General features: G+C 42.2%; 1 protein-coding gene across 1 annotated transcript; it reads left to right on the top strand.

Annotated features, from left to right (window-relative positions):
- Positions 1–559: 559 nt before the first annotated feature.
- On the top strand, positions 560–22,469 carry ISY1 (ISY1 splicing factor homolog). Its single transcript, XM_046647182.1, has 11 exons — positions 560–774; positions 2,822–2,844; positions 3,408–3,459; positions 6,158–6,223; positions 6,405–6,447; positions 10,073–10,185; positions 13,835–13,952; positions 17,112–17,234; positions 18,045–18,166; positions 20,949–21,035; positions 21,709–22,469. Exons 1-11 carry the CDS (start codon positions 772–774, stop codon positions 21,814–21,816), a joined length of 858 nt encoding a protein of 285 aa, XP_046503138.1. The 5' UTR covers positions 560–771; the 3' UTR covers positions 21,817–22,469.
- Positions 22,470–23,809: the final 1,340 nt, after the last annotated feature.

Genomic DNA, 23,809 nt, shown 5'->3' on the forward strand with positions numbered 1-23,809 from the left:
CAGGCTCTGATAGGCCCCCGTGATTCCAGGAGGAAATCGAAAAAGTACAGGCCCCAAGTAAATGACCGGGAAACGCGAAGGAGTTTACAAAGCCAGGCCAGCTCCGACTCCTGGAGAACAGGCTATCGCCGCGATCTGCCCAGAGAGGCGCCTGGGCGCTGGGCAGCGGGAGACCGCAGCTTCCACTTCCGAAGCTGCCTCTCCACGCGGGCGGCTGATGCTGCGGTCCAGCGGCCCCGGACAGTTGTGAGGACTCAGTCCATTCAGAGGGATGACGACGAACTTCCAAAACGGCACGTTAGCTCTCACAGAAGCAGCAAACAGGGAGGCGAAGAGAAGCGTACGTAGAGCAGCAACCAGATCCCACCCAATTACAGTCGGCGTCGCCCGCGTCCACACAACCAATAGTTAACGCGAGAAATTTCGCGGTTCTTACCGCGAGAGCAAAACCAGCCGCGCGGCTGAGTCAGAGAACTGTCGGCCCCACTACGCAGGCGCAATCTTGCCCACGTACCTGCGCGTTGGTGCGACGTCCAGACGCCGAGGGAAGGCCGACTGCAGAAGCGCGCCTGCGTTTCCTCTTCTTACCCCGGCCATTTCTCGGTTTCATTTCCGGTCCCCCTCCCGTATCTTCCCATTTGTCCTTCCGACAGAAAAATCGGTGGTGTGGTCAGTTAGAATCTTCAGTTCCCGTCAGGTTGACCTCGCCTGCGGCCGTGAAGCTCCCTGGGCTTGGGCCGCGCGGCCCACGGACGGCGCCCGCCTCGCACCATGGTGAGTAGAGAGGGGGTGAGTGGGAGCGCTGCGAGGACCCCCAGCCCCGGGCGGGGCTCGTAGCCCAGGGGTCTGCCCGGCGTCACTGCGGGCTTCGGGCTCCTTGGCTGTGACTGGGGGATTCCCTTCCTGCCGCGCTTTAGTTGGAGGAGGCGATGGAACCCCGGGAGCCGGGTTACCACCTCCGACAGTGTTGTAATCTCGATGAAGCGCTTTACGTTATCGATGGGGAAAACTCAGGCGCAGAGAGGCTCAAGGACCGGCTCCGAGTCACGGTGCCTGGCGTGGGCCAGATCCTTTGCCCCCAGGTCCCGTAGGGGAGATGAGCAGCGGTTGTGACTGTATGTTTCTTGATTATTTGGTTTATGTCTCTTCTGGGTCTCCCTCAGAAGATTTCAGCTTCACGAGGATAGTCTTTTTTCCATTGCTTCCTTAATGTCTGACAGTGTCGCACGTTGTAGGTGTTCAGTAACAATTGAATGAATGGCATAGTGTTATTGCATGAGGGTGTGATCTCTGTGGTCTGGCGCGGTTCATTGGCTTCTTCATTCGTTCGAGAAGCGCTAAGGATGTGTAAGTATGAGAATGCATGTAGTGCTGGTACAAAGAAGATACTCGTACATGTCGGCTGCTCTAATATTTTCATGAAGTGAAGCCCCATGAGAAAGCACGCAACGCTGTAGTGAGGTTATAGAAGATGCATTGGAAGCCGTTATAGATTCATGAGCACAAGATCCCAAGGAGAGAAACCAGTGGGCTAGAAGCAGCCCTTTTTGTGGGAGGATGTGCCCCAAATTACTGCTTCATACTGTCCTGTTCACCCTCGAAGATCTTCGTTTCTGAACTCTGACGAGCACAGAGAATCTCCTGTCTCCATTCCCTAGCAGGGAGAAAGATCCGTGAGCCTGGATATTTCTGGCTACAGGAGTTATTGGGTATTTTATATATTGTCACCACCACACATTCATATTTGTGGGCTTCCATCACCCTGGGTTCATAACCCTATTACATTGATTCATTGTTTTGGGGTGAAGTTCCTATGAATTCCCTCAAAAGGAAGAATCATGGCCAAATTCTTAGCACCTAGCATGGTGTTTAAAGCATGGAGTAAGCATTGAGAAACGCTGAGTTAAATATTTAGAATCTATATGCTTTAATGAAATAGGTAGGACACAGCCTCAGCCTTCAAGATGATGGCTTCCTTTGGGAGAGGCTCTCTGCTTTTTTTCTCGGTAGATATTGTGTTCCTTTATCCACCAAGCATTTGCCAAGTTTGTTTCTGTGTCCATTGAAAGGGAGGGTCAGAAAGGAGATTTAAATTGAGTTCACATTTGCTGAGCATCTATAAATTGCATACCTGATGTCTTCGTGTATTTATCTCATTAAATCATCATGACATCTCTGAGATAAGAGGTATGATACCTGCTGTGAAGATGGGGAAACTGAGGCTTAGGGAGACTACTTCTCAGGGATGGTAAGTGGAAGAGCTGGGAGTAAAATGCAAGTCCCTGACTCAGCAAGCACTCTTTCTACTTATACTACAACCCAGAAAATATGTTCCCTGCCTGACTCTGTGTTTCAGGGATAATTGATTTGACAGCGGTGTGACAGTACTTACACAAAACTCACTTTGTGAGAACCAGCCCCTCCTTCCTCAAATTCTGCTGACAGGGAACAGATAATTATAATGCTGGGTGGAAAGTGCCATGGTAGGTATAAACCCAGACAAAGGGCGACAGCCTACCTGGGAAGAAGGGGTCATGGAAGAACTTTCTGAATGGTGATGACACAGGTAAATTTTGAAAAATGAATAAGAGCCAGATCTAAGTGGGTGGGGATAGTGGAGAAGTAAACATTTTAGGTAGAGGGAGCAGCATAAAGTCAGTCACAGGATTTGAACATCTTTCCATTTTTTTGTTGTTACTGTGTTCATATACTAGGTTCAAGCATTCTGCTTGTGACTGTGTCCTTTTGAAATTTTAAAAGGTAAATGAAAAAAAAGGTGTTTTAAACATGGGCATTTTTCTTCTCTTCTCTCTCCTTTTAGGCCCGAAACGCAGAAAAGGCCATGTAAGTATCAACTCGATTTTGTCTGTAGATTTTATGTAACTTAATTACCACTACAGAACTCTTGTTGTGTTTGGTCCTTTTGGTGTTTGAGCCTTTTGGTAGCTGTTTCTTTCTCTCCATGTGTTAAAATGGTATTCTCATATTTGCCCATTTGTTTTCCCCGTTAGTGTTTTTGGTCAGCTCCCAGAACTTACACTGGATGAACATTCGTTCATCTGGGGATGGTGCAGGGGCTGTGAGAGTGACAGCTGGGGTACCCCATGATATTAGTCTTCAACATCTAGTTGTGTTGCTCGCTACAATGTATGATAAGTAGAGTTTTCCCACAGTCCTTGAATGCAGTGTAAGTAAAATAGATGCTTGGGTGTTCAAAAACACAAATGGTCTTATGAGCCCTAATCTTTGGAACATGGAAGCCCATAACTTCTCTGTGGTTACTTAATTACTATATATATATATGAAGGACATTAAGTGTGGTCATGAGCAGATTTAGCCCATCCAAGAACTTGGGTGATAAGAAATCTGTGAATAGGGTCTGATGGAGTCTTCTCTTTTCCTGGTAGGACGGCCTTAGCAAGATTTCGCCAAGCTCAGCTGGAAGAGGGAAAAGTGAAGGTTGGTGTAAATCTTCATGAACGTAAAGTATCCAGAGCAAATGCAGTAAAAGTCCCTCCTGAGCAGACTTCCAACTCCGCATCTTCCTATTTCTCGTCTATACTTGCTGACACTCTTAGGAGTCTATACACTGGAATTTCAGGTGTATCTCTATGGCTGGGGCAGTGTGATGATCTGGCTGCTTGTTCTTCTGTCTCCTCTGTAATATGATGATTGGCTTCCCATATTATCCCAGCTCTGTCTAATATTGAATAATAGGAAGTGGAGTGTACTGTGGGGAACATCTCTAAGCTGAAACAAGTAAATGATCTCAACTAATGGAGACTCAGCCAGGTTAGGGATAATATATACCATTCTTTGAATATTTTTGTTTGTTTTTTTTAAATTATGCACACACACTTACATATATGCAGTCATGTATCACTTAACAATGGGGATCCATTCTGAGAAACACATTGTTAGGTGATTTCGTCATTGCGTGAACATCACAGAGTGTACTTACACAGACCTAGGTAGCATAGCCTATACTATCCTATACGGTAGTAATCTTAGGGGACCACCATCAAATATGTGGTCTTTCATTTACCGAAACATTGTTATGTGGCGCGTGACTGTACATATGTTTCTTCTAAACACTGGTAGCCATCTTTTCTTTTTTTTTTTTAAATTTGAGGTAATATTTGCTTATCACGTTATATAAATTTCAGGTTTACATCATTATATTTCAATTTCTGTGAAAACTGTAGCATGTTCACCACCATCTAATTGCCATTCATCACTGTACACAGGTGCCCTTTTACCTCTTTTGCCCTACCCTCTCCTGCCTTCCTCTCTGATAGCCACCAATCTAATCTCGGTGTCTATGTGTTTGTTCATTGTCGTTGTTGTTGATCTTCCACGTATGAGTGAAATCATATGATACTTGGTTTTCTTCCTCTGACTTATTTTGCTTAACATAATGCCCTCAGGGTCCATGTGTGTTGTCACAATGGCAAGATTTCATCTTTTTTTTTTCCTAAGATTTTATTTTTCCTTCTCCGCAAAGGCCCCCAGTACATACTTGTATATTTTTTTTTAGTTCTGGGTCCTTCTAGTTGTGGCGTGTGGGATGCCGCTTCAGCATGGCTCGATGAGCAGTACCAGATGCGCATCCAGAATCTGAACCCTGGCCCGCTGAAGTGGAGCACGTGAACTTAACCGCTTGGCCACGGGGCCGGCCCCACATCTTTTTTTTTTTTGCTGAGGAAGATTCGCCCTGAGGTAACATCTGTGCCCATCTTCCTCTATTGTGTATGTAGGTTGCTGCCACAGCACGGCCACTGACAGAAAAGTCGTGTATGTCTGCACCTGGGAACCGAACCTGGGCCACCAAAGCGGGGCAGACTGAACTTAATCACTAGGCCATGGGGCTGGCCCCAAGATCTCATCTTTTTTTTATGGCTGAGTAGTAATCCATCGTGTATATATACCACATCTTCTTTTATCTATTCATCCATTTATGGACAGACAGGTTGTTTCCAAGTGTTGGCTATTGTGAATAATGCTACAATGAAGGAGTGCATATATCTTTTCAAATTGGTGTTTTTCTGTTCTTTGGATAAATACCCAGAAGTGGAATAGCTGGATCACGTGATAGTTCTATTCTTGGTTTTTCAAAGAATCTCCATACTCTTTTCCATAGTGGCTGCACCAATTTGCATTCCCACCAGCGGTGTTGGAGGGTTCCCTTTTCTCCACACCCTTTCCAACACTTGTTATTTCTTGTCTTTTTAATAATAGCCATTCTGACTGGCGTAAGGTGATAGCTCACTGTCGTTTTGATTTGCATTTCCCTAATGATTAGTGCTGTTGAACATCTTTTTATGTGTCTGTTGGCCATCTGTATATCTTCTTTGGAAAAATGTTTTTTAAGATCCTCTGCCCATTTTTTAATTGGGTTTTTGTTTTTTGTTTTTGTTGAGTTGTTACGAGTTACTTATATATTTCGGATATTAAACTCTTATCAAATATATGATTTGCAAATATCTTCTCCCAGTTGTCAGGTTGTCTTCGTTTTGTTGATGGTTTCCTTTGCTGTGCAGAAGCTTTTTAGTTTGATGTAGTCCCATTTGTTTATTTTTTCTTTTATTTTCTCTGCTGGAGCAGATAGGGTATTTGAAAATATACTGTTAAGGCCAATCTCAGAGAGCTACTGCATGTGTTTCCTTCTGGGAATTTTATGGTTTTATGTCTTAGATTCAAGTCTTTAATCCATTTTGAGTTAATTGTAGTGTATGGTGTAAGATAATGGTCTCCTTTTGCACATGGCTGTCTAGTTTTCCCAACAGCATTTAGTAAAGAGACTTTCCTTTCTCCATTCTATGTTCCTGGCTCCTTTGTCGAAAATTAGCTGTCCATAGATGTGTGGGTTTATTTCTGGGCCTTTGATTCCATTCCATTGATATGTGTGTTTTAAGTTGTTTATAGTTATTCAGTGTACTAGATACAATGCAATGAGTGATTTTGCCTGATAGTTGTTTCCTAAGGAGAGATTGTAGAGTGAGGTTTAAGGCTTGATGAAGATCATCTGGAACTGCAACTTCAAATGTGTTTAGACCGTTAGACGCCTTAGACTTTAAGCCTGAATCAGTTGAATGTTGCATGAAGCTTGTAACTTCATATAGTACAGTGGCTACATGTATATTTTGCTTCTCCTTAGGAGCGAAGACCCTTTCTCGCCTCAGAATGTACTGAGCTGCCCAAAGCTGAGAAGTGGAGACGACAGGTAAATTCTGGGTGAATCTGATCTTAGTAGAAGTAACAACTCTCTCAGTACTTATTATCTAAATGACTCTTAAACCAGAATTCTAAGTATTTTTAGTTACTAATTTTGAATTATATTTTTCCTGTGCTTTCAGACATATTCAGAAAGCATAAAAATGTATTACATTTTATTTTTTTCACAGATCATTGGAGAGATCTCTAAAAAAGTGGCTCAGATTCAAAATGGTAAGCAGTCTGTCTGCTTAAATTGCTTGATTGTCAAATCCACATTTAGACTTGGGAACTTGAGCATTCCTTTCTCAATAATCAATAGAACAAGTAGAAAATCAGTACGGACATAGAAGAACTAAACAACAGTACCCATCAATTTGACCGAAGTGACGTTTATAGAACACTCCACCTAACAACACTCCACCCAATGTGAAAGAATACACTTTCTTTTTTTAAGAGCTCATGGAACATTCACCAAAATAGAATATATTCTTGACTATAAACCAAATGTTAGCAAACTTAAAATAATTGAAGTCTGGGGCTGGCCCTGTGGCCGAGTGGTTAAGTTCGCGTGCTCCGCTGCAGGCGGCCCAGTGTTTCGTCGGTTCCAATCCTGGGTGTGGACATGGCACTGCTCATCAAACCACGCTGAGGCAGCGTCCCACATGCCACAACTAGAAGGACCCACAGCTAAGAATATACAACTATACTGGGGGGTTTTGGGGAGAAAAAGGAAAAAAATAAAATCTTTAAAAAAAACAAATTGAAGTCATACACAGTATGTTCTCTGATTATAGTAGACTTAATGTAGAAATCAACAACAGGAAGATATCTGGAAAATTCCTCAATACTTGGCCATTAAACAGTAAACTTCTAACCAACCCATGTGCCAAAGAGGAAATCACAAGGAGATTAAAGAACATTTTGAATTGAATGAGAATGAAAACATGATGTCAGAATTTAGGGGATGAAAAAATTTATGACATTTAGCTAAGCAGTGCTTAGATAAAAATTTATAGCTCTAAAATAATAGGAAATAAGAAAGGTCTTAAATCGTTATCTAAGCTTCTACTCTAAGAAACTAAAAAAAGCAAATTAAGTCCGAAGTAAACAGAAGGAAATAATAAAGGTAAGAGCAGAAATTAATTAAATTGAAAACAGAAGATCAATAGAGAAAAGAAAAGCTGGTTCTTCCAAAAGATCAATAAAATTGATAAATTTGTAGTCAGACTAAAAAAACACAAATCACGAACATTAAGAATGAAATTGGGAACATCACTACAGATTCTACAGATATTAAAAGGATAATAAGGGAATATTACAAACAAGTTTATTCCCATAATTCAACCACTTAGATGAAACGGGCCATTCCTTGAAAAAGACAACCCGCTAAAGCTCACCTAAGAGAAGTGGTTCTTAGCCAGGCGTAATTTCACCCCCCAGGGGACATTTGGTAGCATGTGGAGAAATTTTGATGGTGACAACTGGAGGGGTGCTACTGGCATCTAGTGGATAGAGGCCAGGGAGCTGCTAAGCATCCTACAAAGAATTGACCCAAAACGTCAGTTGTGCTGCTGTTTAGAAACACTGTTCAAGAAGAAATAGAGAACCTGAGTAATCCTATGTCTATTAAAGAAGTTGAATTCATGGTTAAAAGCTTTCCAACAAAGAAAACTCCAGGCTCATTTCGCTTCACTAGTCAGTTCCACCAAACATTTAAGGAGTATCAATTATATACAGTTTCTTCTAGCAAATTGAAGAAGGAACACTTCCTAATTCATCTTATAGGTTTTAGGATGTGTTACATTGATACTAAAATCAGAAAAAGACGTTATAAGAAAAGAAGAACTATAGACCAATATTCCTTATGAAGGTAACATAGAAGTTCTCAACAAAATATTAGTAAATCAAATTCAGCAATTTATAAAAAGGATAATATATCACAACCAAGTGGAATTTATCCTGGGAATGCAGGACCGACTCGACATTTAAAGATTAATTAATATAATTCACTATATCAGCATTCTAAAGAAGGAAAACCATATTATCATCTTAGTAGATGCAGAAAAACTATGTGACAAAACTTAACCTTCATTCATGACAAAACTCTCAGCTAACTGGGATTAAAAAGGAACTTCATTATCCTGATAAAGCACTTCTACAAAAAAACCTGTAGCCAGAATCATACCTAATGGTGAAAGATTGAATGCTGTCCTTGTAATATCAGGAAGAAGGCAGAGACAACCATTCTCACCTCTTCTATTCAGTATTGTACTGGGATTCCTAGGCAGTGCAGTAAAGCAAGAAAAGGAAATAAAAGATACACAGATTGGAAAGGAAGAAATAAAATGCCATATTCTCAGGTGATATAATTTTCTGTGTAGAAAATTCCCAAGGAATTTACAGAAAGATTTCTTGAATGAATAATTGAGCTTAGCAAGGTCACAGAATAGAAGGTCAATACACAAAAATCAATTCTATTTTTATATACTAGCAATGAAATTTGAAACTAGAACATTTTTTTAAGAGTGGTATTTACAAAAGCACCAAAATACAGAAATACTTAGATACAAATCTAACAAAATATATGTGTGATCCGTATGATGAAAACTGAAACACTGGTGAAGGAAATCAAAGAAGACCCAAAGAAATGGAGAGACATACAGTGTTCCTGGATGGGAAGACTCAACATAGGAAAGATGTCAGGTTCTTTTCTTTTCAACTACTGTCACAATCAAAATCCCAACAGGATTTTTTTGTATATATTGATGAACTGTTTCTAAAATTTAAATGGAAAGGCAGAGGAACTAGAATGGCCAAAACAATTTTGAAACAGAACAAAATTGGAGTAATCATACTGTTTAATTTCAAGATTTAATTAAAGCTACAGTATTTTTTTTTTTAAGATTTTATTTTATTTCCTTTTTCTCCCCAAAGCACCCCAGTACATAGTTGTATATTCTTAGTTGTGTGTCCTTCTAGTTGTGGCATGTGGGACGCTGCCTCAGCGTGGTTTGATGAGCAGTGCCATGTCCGCGCCCAGGATTCGAACCGACGAAACACTGGGCTGCCTGCAGCGGAATGCGCGAACTTAACCACTTGGCCACAGGGCCAGCCCCAAAGCTACAGTATTAATGTGATTTGGTGAAAGAGACACATAGACCAATGGAACAGAATACGAAGTCCAGAAGTAGAGCCACGCATATGACTTTTGACAAAGGTACAAAAGCAATTCAATGGAGAAAGGGAGGGATGCTCCCTTAGAAACAGCCGTACGGTGTTTCATTTCAATATCAGGGTTGTTTATTGTTTTCCCTCTGTGGTAAGTTGCCCCAGCTTCTCTCAGCTCTTGGCCTCCGTAAACAACACCTCAGCAAGATCCCTTGTGGACATCCCTTTAAATTAGTCCCTTCGCCGTGATTCTCAGGCTGTAGTCTTTGCCAAAAGATTTTCCCATTTAGCAACACATTGTTTTCCTGAAAGGACTATACTGACACAGAATGCTGCCAGGCACCAGTGCCTATGCCAGCCTCACCGCCTTTGCTGGCATTGGATGCTGAGTCTCCTGAGCTCCACGATTACGCTGTTTTAATTGTTGTGTAAATAGAACTGCAGGATTGCTTCAGTTTAAATTTCTTCTGTTGCTAATGTGGGAGTTTTCTTTGAGGATGTTTTTTCCCCTACGCTGGTGGGAACCATATTTATAATCCTTGTCCTATGATTTATTTGGGTGTTGATGGTTACTCTTGTAAATTTAAATGAGTATTTTCGTGTTGTGTACCTTTGTAGGTTTTAACATTCAATTTTAAGGGTATGACATTGAGTGGTATTTTGAAGAAATTATCATTTTGTTTTCTAGCTGGTTTAGGCGAATTCCGAATTCGTGACCTGAATGATGAAATTAACAAACTGCTAAGAGAGAAAGGACACTGGGAGGTCCGGATCAAGGAACTAGGCGGTCCTGATTATGGAGTAAGTGAGCAGCAGCCCAGAGGCTCTTGGGAGTGAGTGAGTGAGCTGCTTTGGCAAGCTGGGTAGGTCCTGTCCAGCTTTGCATCCGCTGTAGCTCCCAGCCCTTGCCTGCCAGAGTAGGCACTCGAGAAATGAAAGAAGGCATAAAAGTGCCTGTTCCACATAGACAGGAAACCTGTCCAGGGATGGGTCGGATGAGGCTTCAAGACTCCACAGCAAAGGCCTCAGAGCAGACTGGGCATCTGCCTTTACCAGCCAGATGTTCTTGAGTAAGCCACTTAATCTCTCTTGACCTCTTACGTAAAATGACATGACCCTCTCACATCCTTCTTTGAACTCCTTGGGAATTGGGGCAACCATTATTGGATCTTTACCTGAAGGGACGTTGGGGGCACTCTCTTCTTTCCTTTCTTTGGACTCTTAGAAATGCGATACCCTAGAACAGTGACTTTCAAGCTGTTAGGACCATGACCCATTGTAAAACAGACACACACAGGGGCCAGTCCCGTGGCCAGGTGGTTAAGTTTGCACACTCTGCTTCAGTGGCCTGGGGTTCGCCGGTTCGGATCCTGGGCGTGGACCTACACACCGCTCATCAAGCCGTGCTGTGGCGGCGTCCCACACAGAAGAACTAGAATGACCTACAACTAAGGTATGCGACTATGTACTGGGGCTGTGGGGAGAGATAATAAAAACAGGAAGATTGGCAACAGATCTTAGCTCAGGGCCAGTCTTCCTCACCAAAAAGCATACCTTTAAAACACGCACACACACACTTTGGATCACAACCCAGTACACACAAAAATGTGTTGAAAAAATACTTAGTATGTGTTGATGCACTTTTATATTTTCTATTCTGTTCTATTTTTTTTTTTTTTTTTTAAAGATTTTATTTTTTCCTTTTTCTCCCCAAAGCCCCCCGTACATAGTTGTATATTCTTTGTTGTGGGTCCTTCTAGTTGTGGCATGTGGGACGCTGCCTCAGCGTGGTTTGACGAGCAGTGTCATGTCCGCGCCCAGGATTCGAACCAACGAAACACTGGGCCGCCTGCAGCGGAGCGCGCGAACTTAACCACTCGGCCACGGGGCCAGCCCCCCTCTATTCTGTTCTATTTTGATTTTTAAAAAATTAATGATTATGACCCACTAATGAGTCTCGACTTTGAAAAATACTGCCCCACGTCCTGCCCCATCTACCCATTTGTGAAGAGATCTACCTCAGTTCATTTGAACAAGAAGTTCAATCAGTGGGCTGTAATATATTATGTAAGAAACACATGCAGTGTTTCTATGTGATTGTCTTTTTGCCTTTATGAAAGTCTTAACACAAAACCGTGATTCTTAGTTTAGTATCTGATGTAAAAGAGAAGCATTTATTCTTCCTGTTGCAGTAGGAAAGGCACTCATGTTTCTTGAGCACCTGTTCTGTTCTAGGCACTGCCCTAGGAACTTTCTCATTTAACTTCTTCAGCAGTTCTGTGATGGTGATTTTTTTTTTTTTTTTTTTGAGGAAGATTAGCCCTGAGCTAACATCTGCTGCGAATCCTCCTCTTTTTTGCTGAGAAAAACTGGCCCCGAACTAACATTCGTGCCCATCTTCCTCTACTCTATATGTGGGACGCTTCCACAGCATGGCTTGACAAGCAGTGTGTAAGTTCACACCCAGGATCCGAACCACTGAACCCCGGGCCTCCAAAGTGGAGCGTGTGCACTTAACCACTGCAGCTCCGGGCCGGCCCCTGTGACGGTGATTTCGTTTCCTGTCGGACTGCTTTACAGTAATGCAGAAGTTTATTAACCTTCCTAGAAAAGTGGCCTCAGAAGCATGACAAAATTAATTTGTAAGATATTCTTAAATTCCACCACCCAAAGTCAACATTAATGTTTTTATATGTTTCTTTCTAGACTTTTTTTAATGCTTAAGAATTTATTTCATTTTCTATGTATAAAAGTAATACATTTAGAGTTTCAGTTTTACAAGATGAGAAGAGTTATGGAAATGGATGGTGGTGATGGTTGCATGACATTAGGAATATATTTAATACCACTGAACTGTGCCCTTAAAAATGGTTGATGGTAAATTTTATGTGTATTTTACCACAATAAAAAAAAAAAAAAGTTATACATTAAGTTGAGAAAAGTATAAGCTGGAGAACAGCAGTGATAATCCCATTGCTTAGGTGCAGCCAGTTGGATATTGCCTTCCATCGTTTCCCTGTGAATGCCGTAATAGATCATAGTGTGTGTATGGTTTTGGTTCTAGAGTTTGTATTTCTTTTCAAAATTGTAACATTGATTATATAAACAGTATGTACTTTTATGCAAAAAAAAGAAAAATTGTATAAAAATTATAAAATGTTAAAAATTTTGTGAATATTATATTCTACGTATGATATAGAATATATTATAGATTTTCTTACCAGCCCAAAATAACTGCTATTGACATTTTCTATTTATCTTCCTGGCATTTTTTTCTATGCATATATATGTTTATTTTTACAGCTATTGGTTCATATTCTGACTATATGCTTTGTTCACTTAATGGTATATCAGGAGCGTATTTTCATGTCAATATATAACCATTTATATAATTATTTTAAAAAGCATTTTTGAGCTCACAAAAAGTTGCAACAAAGTATGGAGAATTCCTATATACCCTTTATGCAGACTTAACGAGTTTTTAACATTTTGCTTACTTGCTTTATCATTTTCTGTGTGTACCTTGAGATTTATCTTTTCTGAACCATTTGAAGCTTAATTACCTCATGGTCCTTAATACTTAATAATTCTATGTGTATTTCTTAATCAGAATGCTCTCTGTTATAACCATGGTAAAGTTAGCAAGTTTAAGACATTTAACTTTGATACAGTCATTTTATCTAGTCCACTTGGCTGTTTTGTCGATTTTCCCAATAATGTCCTTTGTAACATTTCCCCCTCAATCACAGGACCTCGTCCAGCATCACATACCACATGTAGTTGTCAACATTAATTTTTGTTTTTTGTGGGGTTTTTTTGAGGAAGATTAGCCCTGAGCTAACATCCACTACCAATCCTCCTCTTTTTGTTGGAGAAGATTGTCCCTGAGCCAGCATCCATGCCCATCTTCATATACTTTATATGTGGGACCCTTGCCACAGCATGGCTTAATAAGCAGTGCATAGGTCTGTGTCCAGGATCTGAACTGATAAATCCCGGGCCGCCAAAGCAGAGTGCATGAACTTAACTGCTACACCACTGGGCTGGCCCCCCAACATCATCATTTTTAATGGATAGATTTTCATCCTCTGGACATCTATCATTTGTCTTCTGTTTGTCATTTAGGTTGTTTTCAATGTTTTTTAAGCTTTTGTCACTTAACATCATATATGAGCGTTTTACTAAGTCAATATAAGAGTTTCATAAGAACCATCATTTTTAAGGTCTAGAATATATTCCATCTGTGACCATGCTATAGTTCACTTAAATCATCCTTCTACTGTTAGGTATTTAGGTTGATTTTTAAGGGATAAAAAAATGTATCTAAATATTTCTCTGTACATAAATATTTTCCATGTTAGCATTATTATCTTAAAATATATTTGCAAATATGGAAATAAATAGTGGCTTTAAGGATCTGATCCACCTTCTCTATTTCCTTCCCAATAAGAAAGTTGGCCCTAAAATGCTGGATCATGAAGGGAAAGAAGTCCCAGGAAATCGAGGTTACAAGTACTTTGGAGCAGCAAAAGATTTGCCTGGTGTTAGAGAGCTGTTTGAAAAAGAACGTAAGTAATTAATATTTGTGAAGGTTTTAGCCTCTAATTCTTGGTAATCATCATAACAGTAGACATGCTGTGTCCTAGGTGCTCTTCCTGTATTATTTCTTAGCTGCACAACAGCCCTGTAGTATCAGAATTATTATTCCCAGATTTTAAATGAGAAACCTTAAGCACCGGCAACTGAAGTCACAGACCCGGGATGCAGAACTGGGGCTAGAAAGTGAATCTAAAATTGACTGGTGCCGAATTCCCCACTCTTTGCACGTGCCAGTCTCTCAGTCTGAATGAAGAGTTTCTGTATTTGAAATTCCCCAAAATTATCTGGGCAGGCTCTGAAGTTCATTGAATCAAGTTCGTGTTTTAGTTATTATTTGAAAAAACTATAACTGAAGGACAAGCAAAACCTTGGGCCAAACCCCAGTATATAAAAATGGAGAAAAGTGGAGCTACTCTGTGTGAATCCAAGCCAGGCGCCCTCACGCTCCTGCCTTTTCCCTCCGTGGCCCTGGGAACTTCAGCCAAACCTCGGCCTTCCAACATGCAATTGGAAACCAGTAGTCTGGAGTTTATGTGTATTTTAATTTTGCCTTTTAGAAAAGTAGTCTAAACACTTTATAGAAAAAAGTGTGAAAAGCAGAGAATGATAACAGTATGCTCACCACTGTTGGCATTCTGCTCCGTTTCCTTTCAGTGTTTTGTTTGTTTTTTTTAATTTATTTTTTTGAGGAAGATTAGCCCTGAGCTAACATCTGCTGCCAATCCTCCTCTTTTTCCTGAGGAAGACTGGCCCTGAGCTAACATCCGTGCCCATCTTCCTCTACTTTATATGTGGGACGCCTGCCACAGCATGGCTTGCCAAGCGGTGCCATGTCTGCACCCAGGAACCAAACCAGTCAACCCCGGGCTGCCAAGAAGCGGAACGCGCGAACTTAACCATTGCGCCCCTGGGCTGGCCCCTCAGTGAGATTTTCTATTTGTTTAAAAAGATAATTCTACCTTTATTATACTCTGCTTATTTTTAAATTCATTATGCCGCAACTGGTTTTGTATACATCGTTAACATCACTTAAAAATAGTTCATGGTTTAAATATCATGCCATTCATTTTGAAAGCAATATAATTTTATTAGAAGTTGTAAAATACAGAAAGTCAGAAAAAAACCACCCACATGTTCACAGCTTGTAGATGAAGATTGTTGACATGTTGGGGCATATTGCCTTCCAGTTTTTAAAGGGCTATGCATGGGGGCTCCTAAATTGAAGTTATCCTGTATATGTTACATTTTTTTTGCATATACATTTTTTCTAAATTTATTTTTATTCTAGCCATGGATCTTGTTTTTAATCAGGAAAGTGTATGAGTCAGTCTTAATGAGTATAATTCAGACAGCGCAGTCTCCTTGGCACCCCATCCCTGTCTCCCTGCTAAAGATAACTGGTAACCGTTATTTTCTGGTCCGTTCCCTTCCAGGCCTTTTTCCATGCACTTCTGTGCTTATTTTATCAGCTAAACTTCATCATTGTAAGTGACAGATGACTCAACCCCAGTTCACATCAGGCAGAAAAATGGATTTATTGACTCACATAACTGACAAGTGCATAGTTTGCTTTCAGGAGTGGCTGATTCCAGGTCACATTTCTCCATGTTGCAATTTTGACTTCCACTGTATAAACTTTTTTATCTGTCTAGCGCTCTGCTTGTGGTGGCAAGTTGTCCCTCATTGACTTAAACATTTTGTCTCTCTCAGCAAGAGATTTTTCCCCCCAAGCAGTTCAAGCAAAATTCCCAGAATAGAGTCTAGTTGGCTTTAACTGGATCATAGTTCCGTCCTTAAACCACTCCGTGTGGCTGGGAGGTATTCAGTGCTTCAAGCCAGCCAGGTTTCAGTTCTGTACCCTGTCCTGAGTGCAGCCAATAGAGTTTTGGGATGTGGACCCAGAGTGGCGGAGCTGTGGACAGAGTTGCTGTGACCAACATCAGGGCGACAGGTGGAGGCCTGCCAAAACACAGTGGCTCTCCCAGACCTGTTGTATTGTGATGTCCATTGACCCTCCCATGGTTCTGCTTAGAGCTCTGTTAGTGGATGTGAAGGATTAAGGAGTATCATGGTGTGGATTAATCATACTTCATGGAATCATTACTCCTTTGATACAACTTTAGTTATTTCCAGTTTTTCATACATATAAAATTTTTGCTGATCTGATGGGTGAAAGAAATATTATTTTTATTTTTTATTTCCCTGATTACTAAAGAAATTGATAATGAATTCAGCTGCTAATTGAAATTTTTATACATTTGAACTTTTTTCTTCTTAAATTATCAGCTTTTATTCTTTGACCAATCTATTGGGTTTTCATTTCCCTTTTGATTTTCAAGAATTACTGAAATATCCTGACTAGTAATCCTTAGTCTGAAAATATTTTCTTCAGGACTTTCTCATTTTATCTTTTTTGTTTTTTTATAGTTTCTTTTTTCTCATCTATCTACTTACGTTTTCCCATCATAATGTCACTAGACATTATGGCATTTCCTATGTTATCAAAGCACCTTGTGAAACAGCACTCTTGGGGCTGTGGGATACCCTGCAACTTACAATCGTAAGATATTCCAAGTTTTTACTACTATATAAATAATGCTATGATGCACATCTCTGTGCATAAAGCTTTGACAGCTTCTTTTTTTCCTTAGGATAGATTCTTTTTTTTTTTTTTTTCAGGAAGATTAGCCCTGAGCTAACTCCTGCCAATCCTCCTCTTTTTGCCGAGGAAGACTGGCCCTGAGCTAACATCCATGCCTATCTTCCTCTACTTTATATGTGGGACGCCTGCTACAACATGGTGTGCCAAGTGGTGTCATGTCCGCACCCGGGATCCGAACTGGCAAACCCCGGGCTGCCAAAGTGGAATGTGTGCACCTAACTGCTGGGCCACTGGACCGGCCCCCAAGGGTAGATTCGTAATGGACTATATGGGTCACAGTTTTCAATGTTGATGTAAAAAAGGTTGATATCATTTACATAATCCTACTACTAGTATAGAGCAGTGCCTGTTTCATGGTATTTTCACGAATACACGTACTACGTGCCTGTGTAACACTGTGTAGGGAGAAGGCTTGAGTGTGATTGTGATGAGGAATTCAGCTAAGTTGGTGTTGTTTTTTTTTTAGCTCTTCCTCCTCCAAGAAAGACACGTGCTGAACTCATGAAGGCGATTGATTTTGAATACTATGGTTACCTAGATGAAGACGATGGTGTTATTGTACCTTTGGAACAAGAATATGAAAAGAAACGTAGGTCTCCGGGCATTTCACTTCATCGTCGATGGCACCTAGTTTCTGTTCTCTCCTTTGAAAACGGGTGTTTCAATAGTGCTTTATGCCAGAAGGGAGTTTTCTTCGTTGCTAGTGGTCTTTAGAGGGAGTGGTCTGCTAGTGACCTAACCTCCGATAACTCTGAAGCAGTCAGATCCATCTTGGGCCAGAAGCAGCAGGTTGGGGAAGCCACAAGAGCAGCATCTGATGTGGTCCCTGTCCGCCAGAGTTCACTATCTAAACTCCTTCCCAAACTGGCCTTTCTTGAAATCATGAAATGGTGCCCATTTAGGTACCTTTTAGATCTGCTTTAAACACAGCTGACAGGTTGTCACTGTAGAGCAAGATGGGTGTCCCTCTCTGAGTGCCTCCTCTGTGCCAAGCACTGTGCTAAGCCTTTAGCGGACATTCTCTCGAAGCCTCATGACGACCCTGTGAGGCATCAGTGATTGCTGATTGTCATGTAGTGCATCGAGCTGGGGCTTTGCAAGCAGGTGTTCAGGAGTCTGAGCTCTTTTCCAGCATGCTGTGCCACTGTGTCTCCATTTTCATGTGGGCGTGCAGGAACCCACTCAGGTGGTTGAACTGGGAGGGGATCTGGGGACGTCCCCTAAAAAGCTGCCTTGTAGCTGTTGTAAGACCACACTGCTCTTCACGTCCGATTCCCACCCACCAGGGCAGAATGAAGGGTGTCCCTTTCCAGAGAGGACGTCTTGGCCTTGCCCTGCATAGTATTTAAAGCTTATTTAGAGACCAGAGTAAATAACACCTGCTCTCCCCTGTCTTCAGTCAGAGCTGAATTAGTGGAAAAGTGGAAAGCAGAGAGAGAGGCCCGGCTAGCAAGAGGAGAAAAGGAAGAGGAGGAGGAAGAGGAGGAAGAGATCAACATCTATGCTGTTACGGAGGAGGAGGTACTGGGTGGGCAGTGAGGGTCTCCCTGGCACTCAACTGCCCTCTGCTCACTCTCTGAAGCCTGCGCCTCAGGAGGCTTGGGTGGAGTGGTAGGGAAGAATGTCAGCTTACAGACCAGGGGTCACTGTCAAAGCCCAGGTCTACCCCTACCTCCAGCTGTGGCCTCAGCCTCTCCTGGAAGATAGAGATGAAGATCACCTCCTAGGATCACAGGGAGGGTTCCAGAAAGGAATGGCTGTGAGACCAGTTGGTAAACTGTGATTTACACCAGGATTACTTTCTTGTTTCTTGGAGATAGGCCCTATGGACTATACTGGAATTAGGTTTATAAACACATTTGAAGCTATATGAGTTTTAGCCCGTGACTTCATCATTTCTTTTTAAATGGCAGTGCCAGTAGCTCTTTTCTAGTCTTAACACCCCGTTTTACAGACAGAAACCAGCCCAGAGTAGATAAGGGACTTACTCAGAGTCACAGTTGGGAATGGAGCTGTGATCCTTGCCTCTCAGGCAGAGCCTATGGCTTCTGCCTCCTCTGCAGGGCCTATTGTATGCAGGCCTGGCTCCTTGGATAGGTCCAAAATGGAGCTGATTTGCTGGACTGAGAAAGGGGAGTGGAATCACCCATGTATAGACAATGGGTCAGGTCCTAGTGAGGGGCTTGCCATGACATCACTGGCAAGGAAGCAGGCTCAGAGAGGTTCAGTGACTTACTTAATATCACACAGAATATAGCAGACCTGAGGTTCATGCTCAGGTCTGGCTGATGAGCGGTGGGACAGTGATGCATTTGAAGCAGGATGGCAGCATGCCCTAGCAGGATTTTCTTTAGGTGCAAGTATCCATCTGCTTTTTCAGTGGATTTTTGTTTAGTTAGTGGCTGCTGTGAGCCAGGCTCATGCTGGCGCACGGCAGTAAACAAGCTCTGCTTGTAGCTCAAAGTCCAGGGGAAGACAGTTCCATAAGCAGACACAGTGGAAACTGCAGCTGTGACGGGAGCTCTGAGATAGGAGCATAGTGCAGGGAGAGCCTGTGAAGGCTTTCCTGGGGAGGTGACCCTTCAACTGAAATCTGGAAGACGAGGAAGGGTTAACCAAGTAAAGAGTCAGTAAGAAAAAAGTGTCCAGGCAGGGGGAACAGTGTCTTCCAAAAGACTCCTTGGGCATGTGAGGGACAGGTGATAGGCCAGTGTGGCTGGAGCTTAGTGTGTGGGCTGTTGGGTCTGAGATGAGGTGAGAGAGGATTGAGGTGGGGTGAGCTAGAGTTGGTGAAGAGAGTTTTTCTTTATCGTAAGAGCAATGGAAAGCCACTAAGGATTTTTTTTTTCTTAAATAATTATAGATTTACAGGAAGTTGCAAGGGTAATAGAGAGAAGGCCTGTGTATCGTTCCCCTAGTTTCCCCCAGTGGTTGCATCGTACGTAGTTATGGTCCAATACCAAACTAGGAAATTGACTTGGTGTAATGAGCGTGTAGAGTTCTGTCTTTCATCACATGTGGATTCCTGTAACCACCACTGCGATCAAGATATAGAACTGTGCGCCCCTCAAGCTGCCCCTTTATAGTCCCACCTCCCCCACCTACCATCCCTCACCCCGGCAGACTCTAATCTGTTCTCCATCTCTATAATTCTGTCATTTTGAGAATGTTTTATAAATGGAATCATACTGTGTGTCACCTTTTGAGATGGCCTTTACTCTCAGCACAGTGCCCTTGAGATCCACCCAAGTTGTTGAATTCAAGAATTCATTCCTTTTTATTGCTGAGTAGTCCATATACTGAAAAGTACGTAAGTTGTAAGTGTTTAGGTCAGTGAATTTTTACAAGCTGAACATCTCCATATAGCAAATAGCAGGTGAAGAAACAATACGACCAGCACCCCACAAGCTTGCTTCTGCCCCTGGGTGTCACTCTTCTGAACTCTGATAACCCTTACGTTTTCACCTTTTTCTGAACTTGATATATCAGTGGAATCACGCATATGCTTTTGTGTCGAATGGTCATGGGTATTTGCTTAGTGTCCAGTTTGGGGCTCTGGCCAGTAGGGCTGCTGTGGATTTCCTTGCTCACTGCTGCTGTTTGAATCGACACTAAGGCGTGGAATTTCCAGGTCATAGGGTGGGCATGTGTTTAGCTTCAGTGGATACAGCCAAATGGTTTCCCAAAGTGTTTGGACCAGCTTCACTCCCACCAGCAGCGATCTGAGTTTCCACCACAGAGTTTCTAGCCAGCGCCCCTGGCAACTGGTGGGAAAGAGGATGCCACAGGGCATCTGGCACTGGCACAGTAGCCCCACCACCTCACAGAGTCCTCGCTCCTCCTATTTCCAGTGTTATTTCCGTGTTATTTCCTTAGGTCATTAGTAATTGCTATTGACTCATGTAGCCTCTGAGTTGATCTTTTTTTTATGTATGGTACATTTTTAAAATTTAATTAAAGAAATAGATGATGTATTCAGAAGATTCAAAAACCAAAAAGTATATAAAAACGTTCAACAAAGATTCTCTTTCCTAGCCCTGTCGTCCACCCACTGAGCTCTCACTGCTGTCACTAGTTTCTGTCCTTATTTTCTCTCCTCATACAAAAGGCGGCAGAGTGCACACAGTGCTCTGCCGCTTGTTGTCTTTAATGACGTGTCTTGGGTGTCTTTCTGTGTGAGTGCAGAGCTTACTCATTCCCTTTGTTCCTGTTAAGCGGCTGCAGGGTAGTGAATGTTATAGTGGTACCAACATTTATTTAACGGTCTCCTACTCACAGAAATTTGGTTGTTCTCTGTTTGTAGTCTGATGAGGAAGGCATCCAGGAGAAAGGAGGGGAAGACGGGCAGCAGAAGTTCATCGCTCACGTCCCAGTGCCATCTCAGCAAGAGGTAGGGGAGAGGCCAGGAGTTCCCTTATAGGTGGAGCTTCCCAGGTGCCAGAGGCCTTGCCTCTGAAGGAGGCTGCACGGAGTGCTTTAGTGGGTTTTGTTTTGTTTTGTTTTTTGTGGGGTTTTTGGTGATGAAGATTGGCCCTGAGCTAACATCTGTTGCCAATCTTCCTCTTTTTGCTGAGGAAGTTTGTTGCTGAACTGAAATCTGTGCCAATCTCTCTCTGTTTTGTGTGTGGGACATGACCACAGCATTACTTGATGAGCAGTGTGTAAGTCCACACCCAGGATCTGAACCTGCGAACCCTGGGCCACTGAAGCAGAGCATGTGAACTTAACCACTATGCCACCAGGCCGGCTCCTTTAGCTGGTTTTCTTTGTCCTTCCTCTCCGTTAGGGCAGCTCTGACTCCTGACCACATGGGACTGGTCACTGTGCTCATAATGGGGTGTGGAATCCAGAGAAGGCAGGATTTCATCTGCTTTAGAAGAACCAGACACGCAGTCTGTTGTTCACATGCTTCCAGTGGGATAGTGGGCCTCTTGAGACCACTCTGGATAGTGGGCAGCTCGGTGGCCTCCCTCACCAGGACTCCCTCCCAGCTAGGTTCTGGCAGGACACAGAGGACCTTGCTGGGAAGTGAAACATGAGCCCTTTACTCTTGCTGTCCACAGATCGAGGAGGCACTTGTTCGAAGGAAGAAGATGGAACTCCTCCAGAAGTATGCAAGTGAGACCCTGCAGGCCCAGAGTGAAGAGGCCAAAAGACTCCTGGGATATTAGGGCCAAGCTGGGACCCTCCTTGGGGTCTGGAAATCTGCGGGAGTTCTTCATCCTCTGCTGGCCCTTGCGTTCACCCACAGGGCTCTGCCATTCTAGGACTGCAGACGGGCTGATCAGCGATATGAGGCTTCCTGCTGCTTCTCACCATTCATCCTCCACTGACCTTTTCTCACCTCATCTGAACTGAGGGAAGGGTCTGCCCTGCATCTCCCCAGCAGACCATCTGCCTGCTGCACACTCGGCCATCGCCTTGATACAAATGTTTGCCTACTGGATCAACTCACTTATGTTTATCTTGCGTGTGTAAAACAGGCTGCTAACCGGCTGCCTTTAAGTGTTTTATTTAGCCTTCTACTGTCATTTGGTGGGCAGGATGATAATTAGTGACCACCATTAAAAATTTGCAGTTTTTCCTAAAAAGACATGTTTGTAAGTGTCCTTGAAAAATGAGAAGATGTGTGAACCACATTCCCATGTTTCAATAGCCAGCTAGAGCTATCCTTTTTGGGCCAGGCGTTGCTCCCAGTTCTTTATGGCCTGCTCAGCGTGCCTCACTCCGTTCTGCCTGGGTGGCAGGAATTTGAGTTTGCTACTTCTGTTTTATGACTGGTTCTTCAGAGAGCTTTTTTATTAAAGATTTTATTTTTATTTGAGTTCATAATAGTTTACATCATTGTGAAGTTTCAGTTGTATGTTATTTCTTGTCTGTCACCATGTAAGTGCTCCCCTTCCTCTGCTGTGCCCCCCACCCCGTGACCACTGAACTATTTTCTTTGTCTATGTGTTTGTTTATATTCCACATATGAGTGAAATCATCTGGTGTTTGTCTTTCTCAGTCTGGCTTATTTTGCTAAGCATAATTCCCTCCAGGTCTTTCCATGTTGTTGCAAATGAGATGAATTTGTCTTTTTTTTATGGCCGAGTAGTATTCCATTCAGTCATCAGTTGACGGGCACTTAGTTGGTTCCATGTCTTGGCTATTGTGAATAGTGCTGCAGTGAACATAGGGATGCATATGTTACTTTGGATTGTTGATGTCAAGTTGTTGGAGTAGATACCCAGTATTGGGATAGCTGGGTCATATGGTGTATCTATTTCTAGTTTTTTGAGAAACCTCCATACTGTTGTCCATAGTGGCTGCACCAGTTTACATTCCCACCAGCAGTGTATGAGGGTTCCCTTCTCTCCACACCCTCTCCAACATTTGTTAATTTTAGTCTTAGTGATTATAGCCATTTTAACAGGAGTACGATGGTATCTTAGTGTAGTTTTCATTTGCATTTCCCTGATGATTAGTGATGTTGAACATCTTTTCATATGTTTATTGGCCATCTGTATATCTTTGGGAAAATGTCTGTTCATATCCTCTACCCATTTTTTGATTGGGCCGTTTGTTTTTTTATTGTTCAGTTGTGTGAGTTCCTTATATATTATGGAGATTAATCCCCTGTCAGATATAGGATTTGCAAATATTTTCTCCCAGTTGATCGGTTGTCTTGTTGTTTTGATCCTAATTTCTTTTGCCTTGCAGAAGCTCTTTAGTCTGATGAAGTCCCACTTGTTTATTTTTTCTTTTGTTTCCCTTGTCTGAGAATACCTGGTATTCAAAGAGATCCTTTTAAGATCGATGTCAAAGAGTGTACTACCTATATTATCTTCCAGGAGTTTTATGGTTTCAGGACTTATCTTCAAGTCTTTGATCCATTTTGAGTTTAATTTTGTGTATGGCCTACTTTTGTGAGGTCTACTTCATTCTTTTGTGTGTGGCTGTCCAGTTTTCCCAACACCATTTAGTGAAGAGACTGTCTTTTCTCCATTGTATGTTCTTGGCTCCTTTGTCAAAGATTAGCTATCCGTAGATGTGTGGTTTTATTTCTGGGCTTTCAGTTCTGATCCATTGATCTATGTGCCTGTTTTTGTACCGGTACCATGCTGTTTTGATCACTATGACTTTGTAGTACATTTTGAATTTAGGGGTTGTGATACCTCCAGC

The sequence above is a fragment of the Equus quagga genome, chromosome 1, assembly GCF_021613505.1.
Source record: "Equus quagga isolate Etosha38 chromosome 1, UCLA_HA_Equagga_1.0, whole genome shotgun sequence".
NCBI lineage: Eukaryota > Metazoa > Chordata > Mammalia > Perissodactyla > Equidae > Equus > Equus quagga.

What these genes read in the sequence shown, in the direction of transcription:
- ISY1 (XM_046647182.1), top strand. An exon ending in TGGAAGAGGGAAAAGTGAAG is followed by an intron (nt 3,460 to 6,157) that starts GTTGGTGTAAAT and finishes GCTTCTCCTTAG; the next exon opens with GAGCGAAGACCCTTTCTCGC. An exon ending in AGAGCTGTTTGAAAAAGAAC is followed by an intron (nt 13,953 to 17,111) that starts GTAAGTAATTAA and finishes TTTTTTTTTTAG; the next exon opens with CTCTTCCTCCTCCAAGAAAG.